The sequence below is a fragment of the Mus caroli genome, chromosome 1 (genome assembly GCF_900094665.2).
Source record: "Mus caroli chromosome 1, CAROLI_EIJ_v1.1, whole genome shotgun sequence".
NCBI lineage: Eukaryota > Metazoa > Chordata > Mammalia > Rodentia > Muridae > Mus > Mus caroli.
Window position 1 is genome coordinate 15,660,534 of NC_034570.1, and position 23,414 is coordinate 15,683,947.

At 38.4% G+C, this 23,414-nt stretch overlaps 1 protein-coding gene across 3 annotated transcripts in view; it reads right to left on the minus strand.

The window, feature by feature from the left end:
* Positions 1–17,694: 17,694 nt before the first annotated feature.
* Positions 17,695–23,414, minus strand: part of Pkhd1 (PKHD1 ciliary IPT domain containing fibrocystin/polyductin) — a 499,157-nt gene continuing 493,437 nt past the window's right edge. For 2 of the 3 annotated variants that reach the window (XM_029477027.1, XM_029477026.1), the window contains one exon: positions 17,695–19,130. In XM_029477027.1, coding sequence (XP_029332887.1) covers positions 18,718–19,130 — 413 coding nt within the window. In that variant the 3' untranslated portion in view covers positions 17,695–18,717. The remainder of the gene's footprint in view (positions 19,131–23,414) is intronic. The other variant, XM_021159032.2, reaches the window with a different exon arrangement.

The window sequence follows — 23,414 nt, forward strand, 5'->3', positions numbered from 1 at the left end:
AACCCTGCGCTCCCGCTACCCCGGCGCTGATCCAGCCGGATGAGGCCTGTGGTCCTACTCAGGCCGGTTTCTGCTTCCCTACCTAATGCAGTCTCAGGTCCTGCGCAATTGGATTGGAGCAGAAGCTGTGCTCCACTCACCAGAAGTCTTAAGATCCTGTGGCGGGTGTTGTGGGTAGCTGGTGAGTGTCCAGAGAACACTAATTTTTATTTGAAAGGGATGTCAATCAGAACCCCCTTCTGGGTTAGGGATAGGTATCCCCTTCTTTCAGTTCTAGAACCCCATCTGTGTAGACACTATATATACTGCCATAGGCTCTGTGGACTCATATGTGTGCCAGCCATGTTATGTTTAGAAGGCCTAGATTCCTTGGTGTCTTCTATCCACTCTGGTTCATACCTTCTTTCTTCCTCCTCTTCTGTAGAACCTCTGAGCTCTGAGGGGAAGGATTTGATGGAGACATCCCTTTTGGAACAAAGTATTCCAAGGTCTCACTCTCTGCACATTGCCTGACTGTGGGTCTCAGTGTTTGGCCCCATCTGCTGCAGGAGGAAGCTTCTTTGATGTTGGCTGAGTAAGGTATGGGTTCACAGATATAGTAGAATGCCTGCCATTAGGAGTCATTTTATTGTTATGCTTTAGTGTTTGATTTTCTTCTTGGTCCCTGGCCTATATAGTCTCAGGTTCATGGCCATTCAAACAGTGTTGAGTATGGACCCATCTCATGTCATGGATCTTAAATCAAATCAGATATTGGTTGGTTACACCCATAAGCTATGTGACTCTATTGCACCAGCATATGTCACAGGCAGGTCACCATCATAGATTAAAGGTTTTATAGCTGGGTTCCTGTACAACTCATTTAATGTGGAGAAGTCCATCTGGTGCCTACCTACAGCCTTCTTTCCTGTGGATTACTGTTCATAGTATCAGAAGGTGCTCTGCAAACTACCAAAGAAGAGCAGGGTAAACATTTTTAAACATGTATCTTACCTCTGACCTAGATAGATGGCACATATTTAAGAGCAAATGTTTCCCCACAAATCCTTCTCTCTTGTACATGGGATTTAAGGAGACATTTTTGTATGTTGTCATCCTCTTTTGTTTGTTTGTTCATTTGTTTGTTTTGAGACAGGGTTTCTCTGTATAGCCCTGAATGCCCTGGAATTCACTTTGTAGAGCAAGCTGACCTTGAACTCAGAAATCCGCCTATCTTTGCCTCCCAAGTGCTGGGATTAAAGGCGTGTGCAACCACTGCCCGGCTGTGTGGTGTTATCCTGAGCATGGCAGGATAGCATTCCATGAGAGAATTATTATGTTTTCACAATTGAATGCAACACATTCACCGAGAAAAAAATCACCTTGATAATTTGTTCAGATTGATTATTATATCTAAAAGACATATTTTATAAGAGTTGACCCATAATTTATGCACACACATCCACTTTGCATTGTGTGTCTTGTAGCAATAACATCACAAAGATAATTAGGCAATGAGTTTGAAATCCAGTTCAATTGAAATACACAGTTTCAGGGACTTGCTGTTCCCCCTCCAGTATGTCTTCTTAAATATGCTTATTTATAACTCATGAAAGTTAAATAATTTACATTTTCTACAAAATTACAAAAGGTCTTCTGTGCCATGAATGATTTTCTCATCTCCTTAGTGAGAAAGTTTTCTGGGCTGTAGATGATGTCCAGTGACACAAACATTAAAATATACTGCTGGGTGTTATAGAGTAAATGCAGTCCCTAGATTGAAGAAAGATGAGGAGGGAGAGAGGCAGGTAGGGGGAGCAGAGAGGAGAGAAAGAGAGAACTATGAGGGAAAAGTAAAGCATAGAAAATGAGGTGTCAGATAAAAAATGTACAGAACATAATTAAGACTTCCAGAGTTGACTCTTTACACATACTACCAATGTATGGAAGACATAAGAAATGTAATTTTCTTTTTTTTCGATTAAATTAATTATTTCTTTCCTAGTAGTCATAAATATAAAGGTTCTTACTTATTTGTTTTACAGTCTGATAATTGATATAAACTCACGACTTTGCTAAGAGTGTATTAATAAAGTGTGTTTTTTAATACTGATTCCCCCTTCTCTTCTTTATTAAGAGAAGTTTCATTGCTTATTCTAAATAAAATTTTAAAAGAAAACATGTATTATTGATTTAAAACAAAAAAGAAGAAGTCCCAAATATTTTGTGTTCAAACATTTCTTCTTACAAAGAAGCTTGGGAAGAATTTAGGGCTAAATAAATGCTGCCTCAAACCAGGCAAGATAAAACATAAATCATTGCATTAAAACCTCTAACAAGTCTATCTGCTTTTTGAAATGACTGGGAGATGAAAGCAAGAGTCTCATTTAAGAAGGCCCAGCGGATCCGTTCTGCATTTATATAGCTGTTATCAAAAGCAATTCATTTGGAGATCAAATAGACTGACAGATAGGACAAGCAGGGGATCACCACTGCCTTCAGGCAGCCCAAAGCCAGGACCGCTTCCCAGTGCGGGCACTGATATTGGGTCTAGTGAATGCTATGTCTATTACTCTTCCCTCCTCTGCCAGCTACACACGATCATGGTTCCCTGGCATCATTTCTCACAAGGGCAGCAATACTGAGAACAGGGTTTCTCTAAGTGAACCGAGTCCTAACTTTGGATACTGGTGACTACAGAGTGGAAATTAAAGTCTTGCCAAAGGGCTATGGGCTTGGGGACCTCTCCAAGGCTAGCATGCTACTATTCTTAACCATCTGCAGGCTGCTCAAACCTTTCTATCTACAGAGCGGGGACACTGGAGAGCAGTGGGCATGTTTGAAGTTAAGTCACAGTAGGTAAGAGATTCTAAAGATAAATTCAGGGACATTTGTTTATTAAGGCAGAGGTGAGGTGCTCCAGGCCTCTACTTACTAAGTATTCATGAAAGAAAATTAAGCTACAGAAGTTCAATTAATATATTCATATTTTTAAAGAGTTGTTTTATTTTAAATTATGTAATTATGCCCATGTCTGTCTGGGTGTGGGGGTTACTGAGGCCCAAGAAATACAGGGACAGTCTGGAACTTGACACAGGTCATTCTGAACCATCTGATGTGGGTGCTGGGAATTGTACTGAAACTTGAATTCCCTACAAAACCATCAAGTGGTCTTATCCATGAGGCCATCTCTCCAGCCCCAGATAATATATTTTAAACTAAATATAAATAGCATTATCTCTCAGGGATGACTCCTGCTCACTGCACTATGCAGAAATATATTCCTATGTGTCATTTTGCACTTAATATTAAAATATAATGCAGTTATTATTAAACTGCATAATTTTAATGAATGAAGATTTAATTATATGGGCATCTCTTGCTTTAATTAACTTTTTTTTTGTTTATTCATGCTAAAACTTGGTTGGTACTTAAAATTCCAGCCATTTTGGTGTAGAATATTCTGGAATAATAAAGACAAAGCTAGCCAATGCTAACTAAACAGTAAAATATGGAAATTTTTACCACATAGGAGTTAAGGAATCAATTGGAAAATATTTCCAGAGTACTTTTTTGCCTCTTGTTGCCTATAGAAATTATAAATATTTTAAAACATTCATGCAGAAATAAGATAACCTTCTCCAAAAAATATGTTATATTTCTAAACCTTTATCAGATGCCTGGAAACATATATAAAAATGGGATGTATTAAATTTTGCATATTGCAACCCCTAACATTGAGGGAAAATAACAGAAGAGATTACAAAATGATTGTAAGAGGCAGGCAACCAAGATGCCTGCTGTTAGACAATCTGTTTTCCCTAGAAATGACAGAGAAAATGAACCCAGGAAACCTCAACAATATGGTTGCCTGAACAAGATGGGCATCAGTGATGACACCAGTTTATATGCCAATGTGAACAGAGGAAATTCCACATGGCCCCAACTCTAGCTGAAGAGCTCTGGGTGGTCAATGGCTGTTAGGGAGGGCAAATTAGTGTCCTCTAGGGACGAGCAGCTTCATTAGCTAGCTCAGGATGCATGAAAAGATTAGCAATGCTAAATGGATTCAGTAGGTTGGCATACATGTTGGCATATATTCATACATATACATATATACCTACAATAATAATTAAAGGTGATATTAGGAATTTTGGAGGAAGGCAACATGAAAGGAGTGCATGGGGTGGTAGAACACAAGTGGTATATATGCAGTAGTCATATATGAAGTCCTCAACATAAAATTATGAACAGTAGTTATGCAAATGGCTATCAAATATATTAAAAATTACTTGATGTAACAAAATATCAAAAAGTGGAAAACCAAAACCACAACAAGGTATTTCACTGAAATTATAAAACCAAGGTGACAAATAATATCAAATTCTGTGAGAGATGCAGAGCAAGGGGAACTTGCCTACACTATTGGTGTAGATGGAGGCTTCTACATTAGTATAGGAAGTGGTATGTGAATCGCAAACAAATGAAAGCAAGGAATTACCAAACAGAACAAAAACGTAGACTGATCATGTGGTTCAGGATCCAAAGGAAATGAAGCCAGCATAGCAGAGAGAAAGCAGTTCTCTGAGGATTTTTGCAGCAGAATTCACCAAAGCCAAGAGAGAACTTCAATTCAAAGTGTCCATCAACAAAGTAGTTAATAATGAAAATGTAGGATAGATGCACGATGGGATGTTTTTCAGCCATGTAAACAAAACCCTGACATTTTTGGCAATATAGCTGGATTTAGGGGAGTTTCGGTGCACATGCCAAGCATAGAAAGAATAATGTCAGATGTTACCACTCCTAGACGGGGAGTAAAATTGTTGAATATAGAGAAGGGAAACAGAAGGAGACGTGACACGCCAGTGAGGAGAGGAGAGAAGGGAGATACAAGAAGCTCTGATAGTGGACACCAACACTAGGTGATGTGCAAGGAATGTGTTAAAGCTCTTCAGGTTATTGTGTAGACTATAGCACACAATGAATGCTTACATACTTCATAAAGAGCTAGGAGAAAGGTAAGCAGGATGGTACACACCTGCAATTCCAAAATGGCACACACCTGTAATACGAGGACGACACAAACCCATTATCCTATCAATTAGCAAGAGGTAAAGGCTTTATGAACAGGATCTCAAGCTCACTCCGGTCTGAGTGAGACCCTGTCTCAGTAGAAGTACAAACCAATTAGGTCTAAAAGAGAAAAGCTCTAATTTTCTCAACACAAAAGTTTATGCCAGAATAAAATGGTAATTACACCAATTTAGACATTGCAACTATATAGTGTATGTACATGTATATACATATGTATATGATGTAAATTTATGTATACATGTATATATGTATACAAATATATGCCTTTACATATATAGGTGTCACTGTATACTGCAGAATTATATACAATTATTAGATGTTAATTTAAAGTCAATCAATCAATGAAAGAGGAATATTTCAGGAAATAAGGTAAGGTTTTCTAGTGGTACAATATATTGAAAGGAAATGTGGTAGATTTTTCCCATGTGAATGTTGCACAATTTGATGGTTAAAGTTCCTACTAGTAACCTATTTATAACTTGATATATTTGTTATACAAAAGTTTACACTATTTAATAGTTCAGCAAATTGCTTGCCTGTGGAAGCCATTCCCCAACATGGTGGCTTTGTCTGGCTTCAGTGGGTGCAGATGTTCCCAACCCTGCAGAGACTTGATGTGAAAGGATGAGAAGATCCCATCCTCTCAGAGGTCCCCACCCTCTCAGAGGAGGGAGAATGGAGAGGGATTCTATGATGGAGGGACTGGGATGGTGCAATAATTGCGATGTAAAATAAAACAAAATAAATCTATTTATTCACTTTTTAAAAGACTGTGCAGCCAAATATTTTAAATGATTTTTTAAAACTATATTACAATTTTCTTTAAAATGTATTTATAGTTTTTATTCTCATTAAATAGAATATGAATAAAATTATTTTGTTTCAAACTACAGTGGTGTTTTAATTGCTCATTTAATTATTGAACAAAATTTTGCTTTTGAGAAAATGTGCAAAAGGCATGCTCTTTATTTTATAAGCCCCAAGTTAAGAATCTCTGAATCCAGACATCACCTGTCAAAACCACCTAGCTACTGTCGACCATTGCACCAAGATTTCCATTCAAAAGGAAGCATCAGTTTTTACTGCCATTGGAAGGTGATGCATCAGAGTGAAGATCTTTATTATCTCCGAGAGAAAGCAGCTTGTAGGTAAATGTTCTGTAGGTACTGGCTTCAAAGCATTTTGCCATTCATTCTTCAGATATGTAACCTTTCATGGCTACCAAGGAAGACTGCACCTAACAACTAGAGACAGCTTCATATCCCCTGTCCCTTCCTTCTCTCCTTTGACACCAAGTCTCCCCTTTTCTCTTTTTCAACTCCTTCCTTTAAATGCTCATTTTGGATATATGCTTTTCCCTGGGATTAATGGAGGGTTTGCATTTAAAATTTTCATTTACTAAACAGCAAAATATTTTACTTGAAGGGAACAGTATTAAGGAGAAATTATTTTTTCCTTCTACCCCGAGGCCTGGCATAGACAGGATTTGATTTGCTATGTTCGTCTGGAATCTGGATTGATACACAGAGATGAGAGGAGGTGTTTAATAAAATTTACATTTCATTTTCTCACTTGACACCAGTCTCCTGTCACTCACAGAGCAGATGGGATTGCTGCAAATAACTTTTGTCAGAATCTAGGTGGGGAAAGAGAATGAAATGAGAAACCGGACTGGGAGAGAGAAAAATTACAATGGTTTGTTTTTTTCTATCTTCTGATTTCACTCATAGAAACAAACCTTCTGAGTCTTGAGATCTGATGGGAGGTCACTTCCCCACAGAAGGGAGCAGCTGCACCAGTAGGGAGCTTGGAGAAGCCCCTGAGAGCTCATATGAACCAGATGTGTTCGGGGAGAGCATTTATGAATTGAGTTGAGAATTTAAGCTTCTAGAGGCATGAAGTGACTCCTGCCAGCTGAATAAGACACTAAGAGACAGGTACAAAGACAAGAGTACCTCAGATTCTCCTTTGCTCAAGGAAGGTAGTCTCTAATAATTTTCTATTTCACAATCATTGACCCAAAGCAGTACCTGTTTATCAGAGCTTGGTTCTATAGTCCTGAAATTCAGATGAATTTCATTTTTAGGGCCTCATGTTTTTAAAATCAAAGTCATTCTGAACATCTACCTGGAACTTCTACTGGAAGAATCCATTTCAAGACTCATTCATTCTTGCAGTTGGCAGAACTAATTGTCTTGCAGAGCAAGCACTGCTATCTCTGGTTACATCCCAGTTGCCTTCCTGAGGCCATTCTTGATTCCCCAACCCTAAGAGCTTCTTCTAGACTGTGTCCTTCATCCTTGAAGTGCCAGTGGATCACAGAACTACCCCTATCTGTTTATAACAAATTCTTCCTCCATTTACTTTGATGAGCAAAAGAAAGAGCTCACTTCTGCAAACTTTGATGGAGGATTCTAGTCGTTCATGCATGTATGCCATGTGCCCAAGCACGCTCAGATCATGGTCACTTGATAGATCACCTAGATTAGACATCTACATAGCAAGTGACTAGGCATATTTACTGTTTTATGAACTTCTTACCTGTGTGAAAGTCTGGCTAGGAATGGTATGATGTCATTCAGGAGCATGGTGTGTGTGGAAAACACCCATTGTGTAGATCTGAAGGCAATATTGACAGAGAAGTTTATTAATTTCTGATCCATTTGATGTAAGAAAAAAATAAGAAAAATTAGCTTACCTACACCGGCATCCTCCAGTATGCAAGTAAGATGAGAGAAATAGCACTTAGCCATATTTTAAGAAATTGAAATACAGGGACTGGACAGATGGTTCTATAGTTAGAAGCACTTGTTCTTCCAGGGGACCTGAGTTCCATTCCCAGCTCTCAAGCCAAGTTGATAGTATGTAAGTCCAGCTTGAGGAGACCTTAAACCTGTATCCTCCAAGGACACCTGCACACCCATATGCAGACACACACACACCAGCATGTCATTAAAAATAATATAAATCTTAAACAAAAGAATATCAACAGAGGACCAGTAAGATAACTCAATTAGTATTGGTGTTTGCTGCCAATCAGGCCAACCTGAGTTCAATCCCGGGACCCACACTGTGGAAGAGGAAAGTCCTGAAGCCACCATGTGTGCACCAAAGGACGCATGCACACACACCCTCACATAGGTGCACACAATAAAGGCTAGAACAATTAAACCCTTCATTGATTCAGATGTTGAAATAGTTATAATTTCCACTGACAATCCCTCCAAGTATTTTTTCCCTAATTCCTAATCTTCTCAAAATGAATTTTCCTTCATTTGTCCTGGTACAGATTGAAATTGCTTCTACCACCACAGATTATAATTTTATCAGCTCAAAGTAATTAAAATGTTAATTCAGCATTTTATTTCCTTTAAAATCAATAATTTATTGTGGAAGTATCTATCATGTGGGAATAAAGAGCTATTATATTCATGTATATATTTCTTCCTACATGATCTATCCTATAGCTATTTAAATTCTACTCATTCTTGTAGAGTTTGCTTGAGTTTTCCTTCCTATGAGGCTTCCTCTCTTATTACAGTATGGCCAGCCTCTCTTTGTAATTATTGTTATAGAGTATGCAAAAGACTATGAATAAGGGATAATTTGATCACTTCTTGATCCATAAGCAGAAGGCAGAAAGAGAAAGTATTCAAGAATGACACAAGTCTTTTGAAACATCAAAGCCTATCACCATTGACACATCTTATCCAACCAGTGCACACATCTGAATCCTTCCCAAGCAGGTTCACTAACTGGGAATCAAATATTCATATATATGAGCTTATGAGAGAACTTCTCATTATAGCCGCCACACAAGTACATGGGGCATGCAAGTAAACCAAGGACCCAAAATAAAGTCAACACAAAATCGTGGTATCTGAGAAAGATTCAATTAGATATTCAACTGAGGTAATGCAAAGAAAAAATAGAGAAGCATTGTTCAGACTTACAATGCAGAGGTCATCTGTGGTTACCACTAGAGTAATCTCTAGTCTGTAGCAGTGTCAAATGATGTTAATGAACTTGTAGCACAATAGAAACCACAGTATAATAAAAAAGGTATTAACAGCTATATTTCCTTGTTTTTCCTCTTTTTTTAATTTGTGTTTTAGGATATGAATTTATTAACCATGTTGGATTATTATTGAAACAAACTAGTATATGGGAAGTGATTGGCGTTTTTGAAAGAGGTAACAATTGAAACTGTCACATCATTGAGAATAGCATAAATATTTTGTTGGGAACAGAAGTTGATGCTATTACTCAATCTATAATCCCAAACATAAAATATATCTAGTGTATTCAAGAAACTAGGGAAACTAAGTATATTTATTTATTTACTTGATATTAAGAAAAATTCTACATCATTTAATTTCTCAAGTCAGCCTGTTTATTTACATGTTATGTCTCTAACTTGAGAGTCTAAATCTGAGGAGCTGAATTAAAGAATTTTCTCACAAAGAAGAAACTATTGTGTTAGAGAGCATCTACTCTTTATCTTAATTGTTGAGAGTGAAAGGTTTCCAATTGATCTTAATAATGTATTTAAAAGTTATCAGGTCAAAGGAATGTTAAACACACAAATCTGTGTTTTCTACTCCTTATGCCTCACTTGACCTCATAAAAAATATTTCATTTGCTTTTTAAAGCTGCAGTCTAGAAACTTGCTCTCTTATATATATATATATCTGTAGTTGGTCACAGCACTGTAATGAAGATTATAATAAATTATTCTCCATCCAATTCTAATTCTTCTTATTGCTTTCCTAAAATTTACAGAGTCAATTTTTAATCTGGCAAGAGATTGATGGAATAAATGTACAATTTCTAAGTGATGGAATCACTTTACTGCCACAGACATACATAGTTTCAAAGAAATTTAGTTGAGTAGCAAGTGCATGTGTTTTATAATGTTTCTCCTCTTTTGTTTTTGAATGTACTTTGTGTGCATTTAAATGTATAGCAATTCTGTAAGTTTGGAATTCTGCCTGTAGATTGGTAAGAGTTATTCAACTGAGTAGCTTTTGGAAGAGATAAAACCTGAGGGAGCTCAAGGCATCTTTGTTTTTAGCAGCTTCACTGGTAGGAACATGGGCAAGAACTCTATGGTAACTGCCTGATTCAATTGGCTCAGTCTCTTCTCTAAGAATGTCATCTGTCGAAGGCTGAACCTCCTGGAACATGATGCTAAAAGCAAAATAAATGGGACAAACTCCATTGTTTTTCCTTTGCATTTTACGATGTGAAAATATTTATTAATGATTTCATATTGTTGACTGATTAATAAAGAATGTATTTACTGAGTACAAAATAAAGTTTTCAAACACACATCTGCTGTGAAACAGCTCAGTAAATGACATTAGCATCACCTCTCCTGTTTATCAGCTTTTTGTGATGAGCATCTGTTAGCAGATTAAAATCTGTTTTCAAATATTTTTAAATCCTCAGAGCTTCAGTACCATAATCTCTTGGGAGGAAGGGCATGTCATACAGAGAGCATTGCAAATGAGCAACAAAAATAGGCTCTTTCAAATGACACAGGAAAAGAGATGTTTATCACATCGCTTATTGGTTAATAGGAGTAGCTGAGAAATATTTACCTTCATCGATGGTGCAGTTCAGGGTTGGCTTAGCATGGGCTCTCGTCAACAGACTTGTTCTAAGCCATAAGTGAACTTAGCTTCTTTTCCTGCCTCCAGTATTTATCCCACTCGCCCATCCTTTTCTTTTTAAGCAGTGAAACAGAGAACCAGCTCAAAAGTTATCCCACACAAAGACAGCCTGGTGCAGCATGGGGTATGGATGAGGAGATTAGACTGAGACTGGAGACATGTGTGAAAATGAGACTTGGGAGTTGAATGAGAATACTGACATACAAAAAAATGTGCCATGGCTTCTGTTATAATATGATGCCATTCATTGGATGAGGAGGGGAAAATACCGAGTTGGAACAGGGTTGAGCTTTGCACAGACTTCACAGTGGTTATGAAACAGCCTACTGAAAATTCTCAGTAGGTACATGGAATAGACTTCAGCAAGTGTCGAAGGCAGTTACCTGAGTGCAGATGTAATGCAAAGATAAACAGCAGGCAATGCAATGACTGAGATCTACTCTCCCATAGTCCTCAATCTCCTTAATTTCTGAAAGGGATTGGTCGATGAAGACTTTAGCATGCAGTACTTTAGCATGCAGAGTTTGCACTAGAATTTGCAGAGGCCAATGATTTTAATTATCAAAAACTTACCAAATGAAATATAATAAAATAATTATTGCCAGGACTAATTACGTGGGAGAAGCAAAGCAGAAATAGTTGGTTTGGCATAGCTATTTCTAAAATACCTTTGCTGTCTGAAAAATGCACAGCTACAGAGATTTACCCTGAGGAAGCTAGCTTATACCTCAATGGTAAATTTGTATCATTTCAGTTGTCTTATGGTATCTCAGCATGCATACATACTGGATTCACGTTTCCTAAGGGGCATCAGACTCAGTAGCATCATTCCTGCACTCAGAAGTCGGTACAGAGCCACAGGGAAGGGTCTCCACCTCCAAACAAAGTAATCTTAGAAACTGGGAGTTTTATGAGATACGTCACGAATGGTTAAAGAGGAAAGAGGCTGAGATAGCTATGGCCAACTCACAATGGGAAAAGATACGCTTTCCAGTTGACGACTACTTTCTACCAATACTTCCAACGGATTCAGTTTCTATGCTGCAATTATTTGAGAGTTAGCAGTAGAAGACAACTGTTGCTTGTCTGTGTTCTGTCTCAATCACAGAAGAGCTCCTTAGTCATGATGATATTGGAAAATCGTGGTTTATACTCTTGGAAAATCTGACATTTCCACTGAAAATTGTGGAAATTCTCTTTACTGACTGACTGTCATCCATAACTTTGCTTCATATTCTCATGTCTTAAGGCTTTGTGGGGAGCAGACAAATGTGATAATTCAGTGCACTTAAGTATTCTTTAGTTTGGATAGAGATGGATGCCTTCATTTGCCTAAGATTTCATGAATTCATTGTTTTAATTGCTGAGTAGTACTCCATTATGTACCACATTTGCTGTATCCATTCCTCTATTGAGGAACATCTGGGTTCTTTCCAGATTCTGGCTATTATAAATAAGGCTGCTACGAACATGGTGGAGCATGTGTCCTTATTACAAGTTGGAGCATCTTCTGGGTATATGCCCAGGAGAGGAAGTGCTGGATCTTCCCTTAGTACTATGTCTAATTTTCTGAGGAACCGCCAGACTGATTTCAAGAGTGGTTGTACCAGCTCGCAATCCCACCAGCAATGGAGGAGTATTTCTCTTTTGCCACATCCTTGTCAGCATCTGCTGTCACCTGAATTTTTGATCTTAGCCATTCTGACTGGTGTGAGGTGGAATCTCAGGGTTTGGATTTGCATTTCCATGATGATTAAGGATGTTGAAATTTTTTTTCATGTGCTTCTCAGCCATTCGGTATTCCTCAGTAGAGAATTCTTTATTTAGCTCTGAAGCCAATTTTTAGTAGGGTCATTTGATTTTTCTAGAGTCCAGCTGTTGTGGCCCGCCCGCAGTCCACAACGCGAATGGTTCAACTGAGGATGGCAGTTCGAGCTGAAAAGAGAGGAAGCTAGACGGGGCGGGAGAAAGAATGAGGCCAAGACGATTCCATGTTCAAGGCCCCCCTTTACTAATTCCAACATTCAGTTATAAAGGAAGGGGGAGGGAACATAATTTCCAGCCAAGTAACTCGGGGTCCAGTAGCAGGACGAACACGTGTGTGCCTCCAAGCAGCAAAGCGACAAGGTCCAGCAGTGGGCGTGGCAGAATGAATGAGCAGGAAACTCCACCCTTGAGCAAGCAGGTTCCATGGTGGGGGAAGGGAAACCACATCCAGCTTCTTGAGTTCTTTATATATATTTTGAATATTAGTCCCCTATCAGATTTAGGATTGGTAAAGATACTTTCCCAATCTGTTGGTGGCCTTTTTGTCTTATGGACAGTGTCTTTTGCCTTATACAAACTTTGCAATTTTATGAGGTCCCATTTGTCAATTCTCAATCTTACAGTACAAGCCATTGCTATTCTGTTCAGGAATTTTTCCCCTCTGCCCATATCTTTGAGGTTTTTCCCAACTTTCTCCTCTATAAGTTTCAGTGTCTCTGGTTTTATGTGGGGTTCCTTGATCCACTTAGACTTGAGCTTTGTACAAGGATATAAAGAATGGATCAGTTTGCATTCTTCTACATAATAACCTCCAGTTGAGCAGGCACCATTTGTCAAAACTGTTGTCCTTTTTCTACTGGATGGGTTTAGTTCCTTTGTCAAAGATCAATTGACCATAGGAGTGTGGGTTCATTTTTGGGTCTTCAATTCTATTCTAATGATCTACCTGTCTGTTACTGTACCAGTACAATGCAGTTTTTATCACAATTGCTCTGTAGTACAGCTTTAGGTCAGGCATGGTGATTCCACCAGAGGTTTTCTTATTGTTGAAAATAGTTTTGCTATCCTAGGTTTTTTGTTATTCCTGATGAATTTGCTAATGTGCCCTTTCTAACTCTGTGAAGAATTGAGTTGGAATTTTGATGGAGATTGCATTGAATATGTAGATTGCTTTCAGCAGGATAGCCATTTTGACTATATTAATCCTGCTAATCCATGAGCATGGGAGATCTTTGCACCTTATGAGATCTTCTTCAATTTCTTTTTTCAGAGACTTAAAGTTCTTATCATACAGATCTTTCACTTCTTTAATGAGAGTCACACCAAAATATTTTAAATTATCTGTGAGTATTGTGAAAGATGTTTTTTCCCTAATTTCTTTCTCAGTCTGTTTATCCTTTGTGTAGAAAGGCCTTTGATTTGTTTGAGTTAATTTTATATCCAGCTACTTCACTGAAGCTGTTTATCAGGAGTTGGGGTTCTCTGGTGGAATTTTTAGGGTCACTTATATATACTATCATATCATCTAAAAAGAGTGATATTTTGACTTCTTCCTTTCAAATTTGTATCCCCTTTATCTCCTTTTGTTGTCTAATTACTCTGGCTAGGACTTCAAGTACTATATTCAATAGGTAGGGAGAAAGTGAGCAGCCTTGTCTAGTCCCTTATTTTAGTGGGATTGCTTCGAGCTTCTCTCCATTTAGTTTGATGTTGGCTACTGGTTTGTTGTATATTGCTTTTATTATGTCTAGATATGGGTCTTGAATTCCTGATCTTTTCCAGACTTTTTTTCATGAATGGGTGTTGGATTTTGTCAAATGCTTTCTTAGCATCTAACGAGATGATCCTGTGGTTTTTGTCTTTGAGTTTGTTTATATAGTGGATTATGTTGACAGATTTCTGTATATTAAACCATCCCTGAATCCCTGGAATGAAGTCTACTTGGTCAGGATGGATGACGATTTTGATGTGTTCTTGGATTCTGTTAGTGAGAATTTTATTAAGTAATTTTGCATTGGTATTCATAAGGGAAATTGGTCTGAAGTTCTCTTTCCTTGTTGGGTCTTTATGTAGTTTAGGTATCAGAGTAATTGTGGCTTCATAGAACGAATTGGGTAGAGTACCTTCTGTTTCTATTTTGTGAAATAGTTTGAGGAGAATTGGAATTAGATCTTCTTTGAAGGTCTAAAAGAACTCTGCACTAAACCCATCAGGTCCTTGGCTTTTTTTTTTTTTTTTTGGATGGGAGACTATTAATGACTGCTTCTATTTCTTTAGGGGATATGGGACTGTTTAGATTTTTAATATGACCCTGATTTAACTTTGGTACTTTGTATCTCTCTAGGAAATTGTCCATTTCATCCAGGTTTTCCAGTTTTATTGAGTGTAGCCTTTTGTAGTAGGATCTGATGATGTTTTGGATTTCCTCAGGTTCTGTCTCCTTTTTCATTTCTGATTTTGTTAATAAGGATACAGTTCTTGTGCCCTCTAGTTAGACTGGCTAAGGGTTTATCTATCTTGTTGATTTTCTAAAAACAAAACAAAACCAATAAATAAATAAACAAACAAAAACAGCTCATAGTTTGGTTGATTCTTTGAATAGTTCTTTTGTTACCATTTGGTTGATTTCAGCCCTGAGTTTGGTTATTTCCTGCCTTCTACTTCTCTTGGGTTACTTTGATTCCTTTTGTTCTAGAGCTTTTAGGTGTGCTGTACAGCTGCTAGTGTATGCTCTCTCTAGATTATTTTGACAGCTCTCAGAGCTTTGAGATTCCCTCTTAGGAATGCTTCCATTGTTGTACATAAGTTTGGGTATGTTGTGTCTTCATTTTCATTACACTCTAAAAAGTCTTTAATTTCTTTCTTTCTTTCTTCCTTGACCAAGGTATCATTGAGTAGAGTGTTGTTCAGCTTCCATGTGAATGTTGACTTTCTATTTTTTATGTTGTTATTGAAGTTCAGCCTTACTCTGTGGTGATCTGATAGGATACATGGGATAATTTCAATATTGTTATATCTCTTGAGGCCTGTTTTGTGACTGATTACATGGTCAGTTTTGGAGAAGTTACCATGAGGTGCTGAGAAGAAGGTATATCCTTTTCTTTTAGGATAAAATATTCTATAGATATCTGTTAAGTCCATTTGGTTCATAACTACTGTTAGTTTCACTGTGTCCCTGTTTAGTTTCTGTTTGCAGGATCTCTCCATTCATGAGAGTGGGGTCTTGAAGTCTCCCACTATTATTGTGTGAGGTCCAATGTGTGCTTTGAGCTTTATTATAGTTTCTCTAATGAATGAGGTTACCCTTGCATTTGGAGCATAGATATTCAGAATTGAGAGTTTGTCTTGGAATATTTTAACTTTCATGAGTATGAAGTGCCCCTCCTTGTCTTTTTTGATAATTTTGGGTTGGAAATCAATTTTATTCGATATTAGAATGATTACTCCACATTGTTTCTTAGGACCATTTGCTTGGAAATTTGTTTTCCAGACTTTTACTCTGAGGTAGTGTCTTTCTTTGTTTGTGAGGTAGGTTTCCTGATTGCAGCAAAATGTTGAGTCCTGTTTTTATAGCCCGTCTTCTAGTCTGTGTCTTTTTATTGGGGAATTGAGTCCATTGATATTAAGAGATATTAAGGAAAAGTAATCATTCCTTCCTGTTATTTTTGTTGTTAGAGTTGGGATTCTGTTCTTGGCGATTATCTCCTTTTAGGTTTGTTGAAGGATTACTTTCTTGCTTTCTAGGGTGTAATTTCCCTCCTTGTGCTGGAGTTTTCCCTTTATTATCCTTTGAAGGGCTGGATTTGTGGAAAGATATTGTGTGAATCTGGTTTTGTCATGGAATACTTTGGTTTTTCCATCTATGATAATTGAGAGTTTTGCTGAGTATAGTAGCCTGGGCTGTTACTTGTGTTCCTTTAGGGTCTGTATAACAATCTGTTCTGGATCTTCTGGCTTTCATAGTCTCTGGTGAGAAGTCTGGTGTATTTCCAATAGGTCTGCCTTTATATGTTACTTGGCTTTTTTCCCTTACTGCTTTTAATATTCCATCTTTATTTAGTGCATTTGTTGTTCTGATTATGATGTGTTGGGAACAATTTCTTTCCTGGTCCAATCTATTTGGAGTTCTGTAGGCTTCTTGTATGTTCATAGACATCTCTTTCTTTAGGTTAGGGAAGTTTTCTTCTATAATTTCATTGAAGATAATTACTGGCCCTTTAAGTTGAAAATCTTCATTCTCATCTCTACCTATTATCCTTAGGGTTGGTCTTCTCATTGTGTCCTGGATTTCCTTGATTTTTGAGTTAGGATCTTTTTGCATTTTGCATTTTTTTGATTGTTGTGTCCTCCAGGTTTTCTATGAAATCTTCAGCACTTGCAATAGTCTCTTCCATCTCTTTTTTTCCTTTGTTGATGCTTGCATTTATGGTTCCTGATTTCTTTCCTAGGATTTCTATCTCCAGGGTTGTCTCCCTTTGGGTTTTCTTTATTGTTTCTACTTCCATTTTTAGATCTTGGATACTTTTGTTCAATTCCATCACCTGTTTGGTTGTGTTTTCCAGTAATTCTTTAAGGGATTTTTGTGATTCCTCTTTATCTTTAAGGACTTCTACCTGTTTAGCAGTCTTCTCCTGTACTTTTTAAAGTGAGTTATTAATGCCGTTCTTAAAATCCTCTATTAGCATCATGAGATATGATTTTAAATCTGAATCTTGCTTTTCCAGGACTCACTGTGGTGGAAGGATTGGGTTCTGATGGTGCTGAGTGGTCTTGGTTTGTGTTCGTAAGATTCTTATGTATGCCTTTTGCCATCTGGTAATCTCTGGTGTTAGATGTTCTAGCTGACTCTGGCTGGAGCTTGTTGCTCCTGTGATTCTGTTAGCCTCTGTCAGCACTCCTGGGAGTCCAACTCTCCCCTAAATCCCAGTATTCAGAGCACTCTCTTCAGGCAAGCTCTCTGTGAGCTCTCCTCTGCAAACTGGTCTCTGAGAGACCTGGGATTCAGGATGGTGCTCTCCTCTGAGTTCTGGGGTCAGAGCCCTCCCTGGAGGCTGACTTTCTTCTGGCAGGAAAGATGTGCAGAAGACTGGGTCTCAGCTCTGCCTCCTAGCTGAGGATGAAGGCTGAAGTGACCCTGTCCAAGAAGCTCTGTTGCTTCTGCAACCTGCATGCTCTCCTGTGTGGACTGGTCTCTGAGAAACCCAGGATACAAGATGGTGATCTCATCTGAGTCTGGGGGTTAGAGCCCTCTCTCAATCAGTTCTATTATAACTATTAATGCACTTTATCATTAGGTTATGTTTAGTCTTCCAGGAAAATTTCCTTGTCATTGTAAATTTGACCCAACTAAATGAAAATATTAGAACTAATAAGTCAAAATATTGAGAGTCCACATTATCCCTTTATTGTCCAAACAGATAGACCTCTCCTTGCCCATTTACCATGTAGATATAATTTTGAATATTTCCCCATTTCATACAAATACTCATAATGTAAAATGTAACTATAGTACATAATTTTTTTTTGCCTAAACTTAGTATTACACTTTTCCTTACTGAAATCCTAACAAATCCCATGTGACCATCATCTTTCTTATACAAGTACTCATGAAGTATAAATGATAATGTTTCCAATGCAGTGAGTGCCTGTTAATGACTGAATTTAAACCATGAAATAAAATCTACAAGTAACTTTTATTAAGTTAACTCTGTTTGGAGGGTAAACTTTGGTGTAAAATATCCGCTGGGTATTTCTATAGCACTGCAGATACAACATTAGCTAACTAAAGCTATCACAGGTCTTCCATGAAACAACCCTAAAGCATCCTGAGTGTTCACTAGAGGGAATCTTAATCATAGTTCCTACTTAGTGAAACTCAGTATATATAGCACAGGTATTAAGTTGGCTGCAACGTAACCAATTTGAACCCCAGAAAATATCAGCAAGCCTTTGAGATCCTATTATTTGCTGGACTTGGGTAGGATCAATGAGAGGTACAAGAGACATGATTGATTACAATCTCAGTCTACAAGCATTTGCCTGACTGTCTTCCATATTAAAGTTTAAAGATTTAGAGTTCACATTCTCCTTATTTGTCCAAACAGATCAGACCTCTCCTCCCCCATTTACAATGCAGAAATAATTTTGAATATTTTCTCCTTTTCATACAAATGCCCACAGTGCTCCATGCCCACAGCTGTTACTGGATAGTTTCTGGTGGAGCAGTGTGGAGGCAGAAAGTCTCAGTGGTAATGCAACTGGCCTTCTCTTGAGAAAGTCCAGTGCAGTCACTCCCTTTGTCCAGCTGGCTAGGCTCCTGACCCTGTTTCCTCTCTTGCCTGAGGTCTGGGCGTAACAGGAGCAGCTGATTGCGGCCTGCCAGCTGGTATCTGAGCAATTGCTGTTGGGCCTCCTGCCAGTTCCCAGGCTCCTGCAGTGTCAGCTGCTGAGCAAGAGATCCTGGAACACAGGTGATTCTGGGAATCTTTGGGGCAGGTGTAGCTGTTCTTTCCTCTGTGGCAGCAAGGCGGCTAACTTTCCTTTTGGACACTCCATCCATTGAGTGTTGGGGAAACTGGCTCTGCATTCCCTGCATGACCTTCATTCTCATATCTATAAAAAGAACATAAGGGAAGAATGGGCTTTGTTTTCAGTCAGTTGATTACTATATTCTATATTCAAGTTCTATATTTGGCCATTATGACAGCATAGTCAAAGGATAAAATATTGAATGACATCTATTCACCAAATTTCCAAATAAATTTAGAAATGCTTTCCTTAAAAAGTACTGTTTTTCCTTCTCAATTTGTAATTAACATTAACTATGTAACCAAAATGTGATTATATCATTCCCAGAAGAAGAAAAAACACTCATGCGTTGTTATTAAGTTAACAAATATTTTTGATTGTAAATATGGGTCAAATTTGAAATCCATATCACAGCCAAGGCCAAGCATCAAGCCAACCAACATGTTTATTCAGAACACTGAACTTAAAAAAAAAAAGAAACAAAACAAACTAGTAATTTTTCTTAAAATTTGCTTTAATAGTCTTAATCAGCCACATATCACAATTACAAAAGCCAGCACATGTTCCATACTAATTCCACATATAATTTTGCTCTCAAAACACTTTTCTGATTTATGGAGTGCTATTGTCACTGCTTTAGATGTAAAGGAGTTTAGACACAAGTTAAGTAACTTTCTAAGACCACAAATAAAGCAGGAACAGACCTTCTGGAAAAATTCAAGTATTTGACTCTACAGAGTCGGTGAAGCCAAGACCACACCAATACTGTGGAAAGATTAGGAAAAGCACAGAGACTTAAGGAACCATTGTAATAGTGAAAGAAGTCATGGTGTCTACTCACTATCCTCTTCTGGAAGTTGGCTGTGTGATGGTCATTCCTCTAGTCTACACTATTCTCCACTGTGTGCAACGATGTCACATATTCAAAAGGATGCCTCTCATGTGCCTTACTGTTTACAAAAATGAGAGCTATGCCCAAATTCTTGGGAAGTAGACAGTAATATCATCCTCTACGTTTACCATGCCCATACATTGAAGATGGGGATTTATTAATAGGCACATTATACAGTTCCTATTCACTGAGTGCTGCCTTCTTTACTGTGTTAGAAGACAGTCAGCACATCTTTGGTTTATCATAAGAAACGGACACAAAGTACCAGTTTCAACTTCAGTTCATTATAACAGTGGATTGAAAAAGGATGTGAAGATGTATGAAGGCAATTGCAACTATGAATATGAGTGGTGTTTTGTATTCACAGTGGAAAAATTAGGACAAACCATATTGTTCATGTAATTTACATAGTGCATGGATTAATATATGAGAAGCATGTGTTCTTTATATCTCCACTATCCCTTTCTGACCCTTGTTGCCTTCTATTTATCTGCCATGGTCACCTAACTGGAAAAATCTTGCTGAGAGCTATAGGAAATTCCTGGTTATGCTAATTCTCCTACAGGGTCTGCAACTCCTTTCACAAATGTTTCTTGAAAGCTCAGCTACATGGATTTATATCTCAGTGCACACTGACTTGGCCTATGCAGCTTCCTCTATTGGCCACCTTCACTTGTGTGTTAGTCTTTTCTTCCTCACAGCGTTTTGAATGCCTTCACGGGAGGAACTGTTTGTTGTTGTTAGCTTTGCACAATCACCATGTCCCCTCATGTAGCCTGTACTGAACTTGGTATCACCTCCATAGATACTGACTTTAAGAGAAAAACAGGTTTTAAATTTTAATCCTTAGATAAAACCAATACAACTACAGACCTGAGGAATCGAACACCACATGTCGCTTTTTCTGAACCCATTGATGATGTTCTCAGTCTGGTTTTGAGAGACCTTCCTTGGAAATATCCCTGTCCTTTTGTTTTTCAAGTCTGCATCTATTCATAAAAAACTAATGCAAACTTAGCTTCCTTTTACAGACCCCTAAACATTAAAAAAAAAATCTCCCATGAATTATTTACATGGCAGCTCCAATCAACCACACACCTGACAGACTCCCCAGCTGAAATGAAAGTTCCCAGTGTAAAGGTGCTCAGGGTGGCTGGCCACCTCCCACTGTGAGCTTATAGACAGAACTAAGTCAGCACACATTATGTGTCACTGCCAACATCAGAAAGAATCGGCTCCTTTGATCTTAGACCTCCACAGGATGCTTAGATCTCAGACAAATTAGATAAAAAAAATGAATTTATAGCAGATATGTATCCTAAGGCCTTCAGCTTAATGTTTGGGTTTTAGGGAAGGAAGAATACTGAGTATCAAAACATATGAATTACATGCCTCCCTCATCATTCGTGTTGATGGGTCTTCACTAAAATGGAAACATGACTTCAGACAACCCATCCATGTTTTGTACTATTTGTCATCAGGTGTGATGAAGCTTCAGGGAGAACATTATAAAACATGGGCAAGACATATCTCTGCTCTTCCCAAATACAGACTCATTGTGTTGAGGACCTTATGGGTGCATGAACCCGTAACTTCTGCAGCTCCTTAGTCTCTTTTGACTTTGAGAACATTCTCAAACAGCAAGCACATGTTCTCTCTCTCTCTCTCTCTCTCTCTCTCTCTCTCTCTCTCTCTCTTAATAGCACAAGAATTAACCAGTATCCTCTGGCTCCCAACCCTCATCTGAAATGTTCTTACCCTGGCTCTATGTATGGTGCTCAGTGCTGAACCACATAAGCCCTCAGTACAGTTACTTTATATGAGACTCTAGCAATGTGAAGTGGAAGTCGGTTAGGAGAAGGAGTATACTCAATTCCTTGTCATAAGGACTGGGAATCCTGCCCATGTGTTAGAGAATGTATACAGTTAATAAACACTGCTGCTTGTAGTCTAATTAAATTCTATATTCCTTTATGTAGAAATTAGCGTTTATCTTAATAAGCAATGCATTGTTCTTCAGAAGGCAGAGAAATTTGAAGAATACAAAACAAAGAAGGAAATTGATCTAGTCTCTTACATACAGTCCCTCGCACCTTATACTGTATTGGCTTAGAGATACTCTACCTCTGGTTGTGTTTGATCAATTTATTCAGCTAAGTTATGTCTGTGAAATTTACTTTCTTGTTTTATTTTTTATTTATTTTTTATTAGACATTTTCTTTATTTACATTTCAAATGTTATCCCCTCTCCCGGTCCTCCCACCCTGAACCCCCCTATACAATATACCTCCTCCTGCTTCGATGAGGGTGCTCTCCCACCCATTCACCCACTCCTGCCTCCCTGCCCTGGCATTCCCCTACACTGGGGCATCGAGCCTTCACAAACTTTCACAGGACCAAGGGCCTCTCCTCCTATTGATGCCTGACAAGGACATCCTCTGCCTCATATGCGGTGGGAGTCATGGGTCCCTCCATGTGTACTCTGGTTGGTGGTTTAGTCCTTGGGTGCTCTGGTAGGGGGGTTCTGGTTGGTTGATATTGGGGTTGCAAACCCCTTTAGCATCATCAGTCTTTTCTCTAGCTCTTCCATTGGGGACCCCATGCCAAGTTCAGTGGTTGGCTTAGAGCATCTGACTCTGTATTTGTCTGGCTCTGGCAGAGCCTTTTGGGAGACAGCCATATCAGGATCCAGTCACTTCTTGGCATCCACCATAATGTCTGCGTTGGTGTCTGTATATGGCATGGATACTCAGGTGGGACAGTCTCTGGATGTCCTTTTCTTCAGTCTCTGCTCCACACTTTGTCTCTGTATTTCCTCCTGTGAGTATTTTGTTCCCCCTTTTAAGGACAGAAGTGTCTACACTTTGGTCTTCCTTCTTGAGCTTCATATGCTCTGTGAATTGTATTTTTAAAATATAGATCTAGGTAAATATTCTAAGTAATCAAATTAACTAGTTCCATGTGAAGACTGTTTTCCTTATGAATATTTTTATGTTAATATATGGAGTAGTGTGTGTTGCTATGTCATTATATATATATATATACTTCATTTACATTTCAAATGCTATCCTGAAAGTCCCCATACCCTCCCCCCACACTGCTCCCCTACCCACCCACTCCTGCTTCCTGTCCATGACATTCCCCTATACTGGGGCATATTATCTTCCCAAGACCAAGGGCCTCTCCTCCCATTGATGGCCGACTAGGCCATCTTCTGCTACATATGCAGCTAGAGACATAGCTCTGGGAGTACTGGTTAGTTCATATTGTTGATCCTCATATAGGGTTGCAGACCCCTTTAGCTTTTTAGGTACTTTCTCTAGCTCCTTCAGCGGGGGCCCTGTGTTCTATCCAATAGATGACTGTGAGCATCCACTTCTGTATTTGCCAGGCACTGGCATAGCCTCACAAGAGACAGCTATATCAGGGTCCTGTCAGCAAAATCTTGCTGGCATATGCAATAGTGTCTGGGTTTT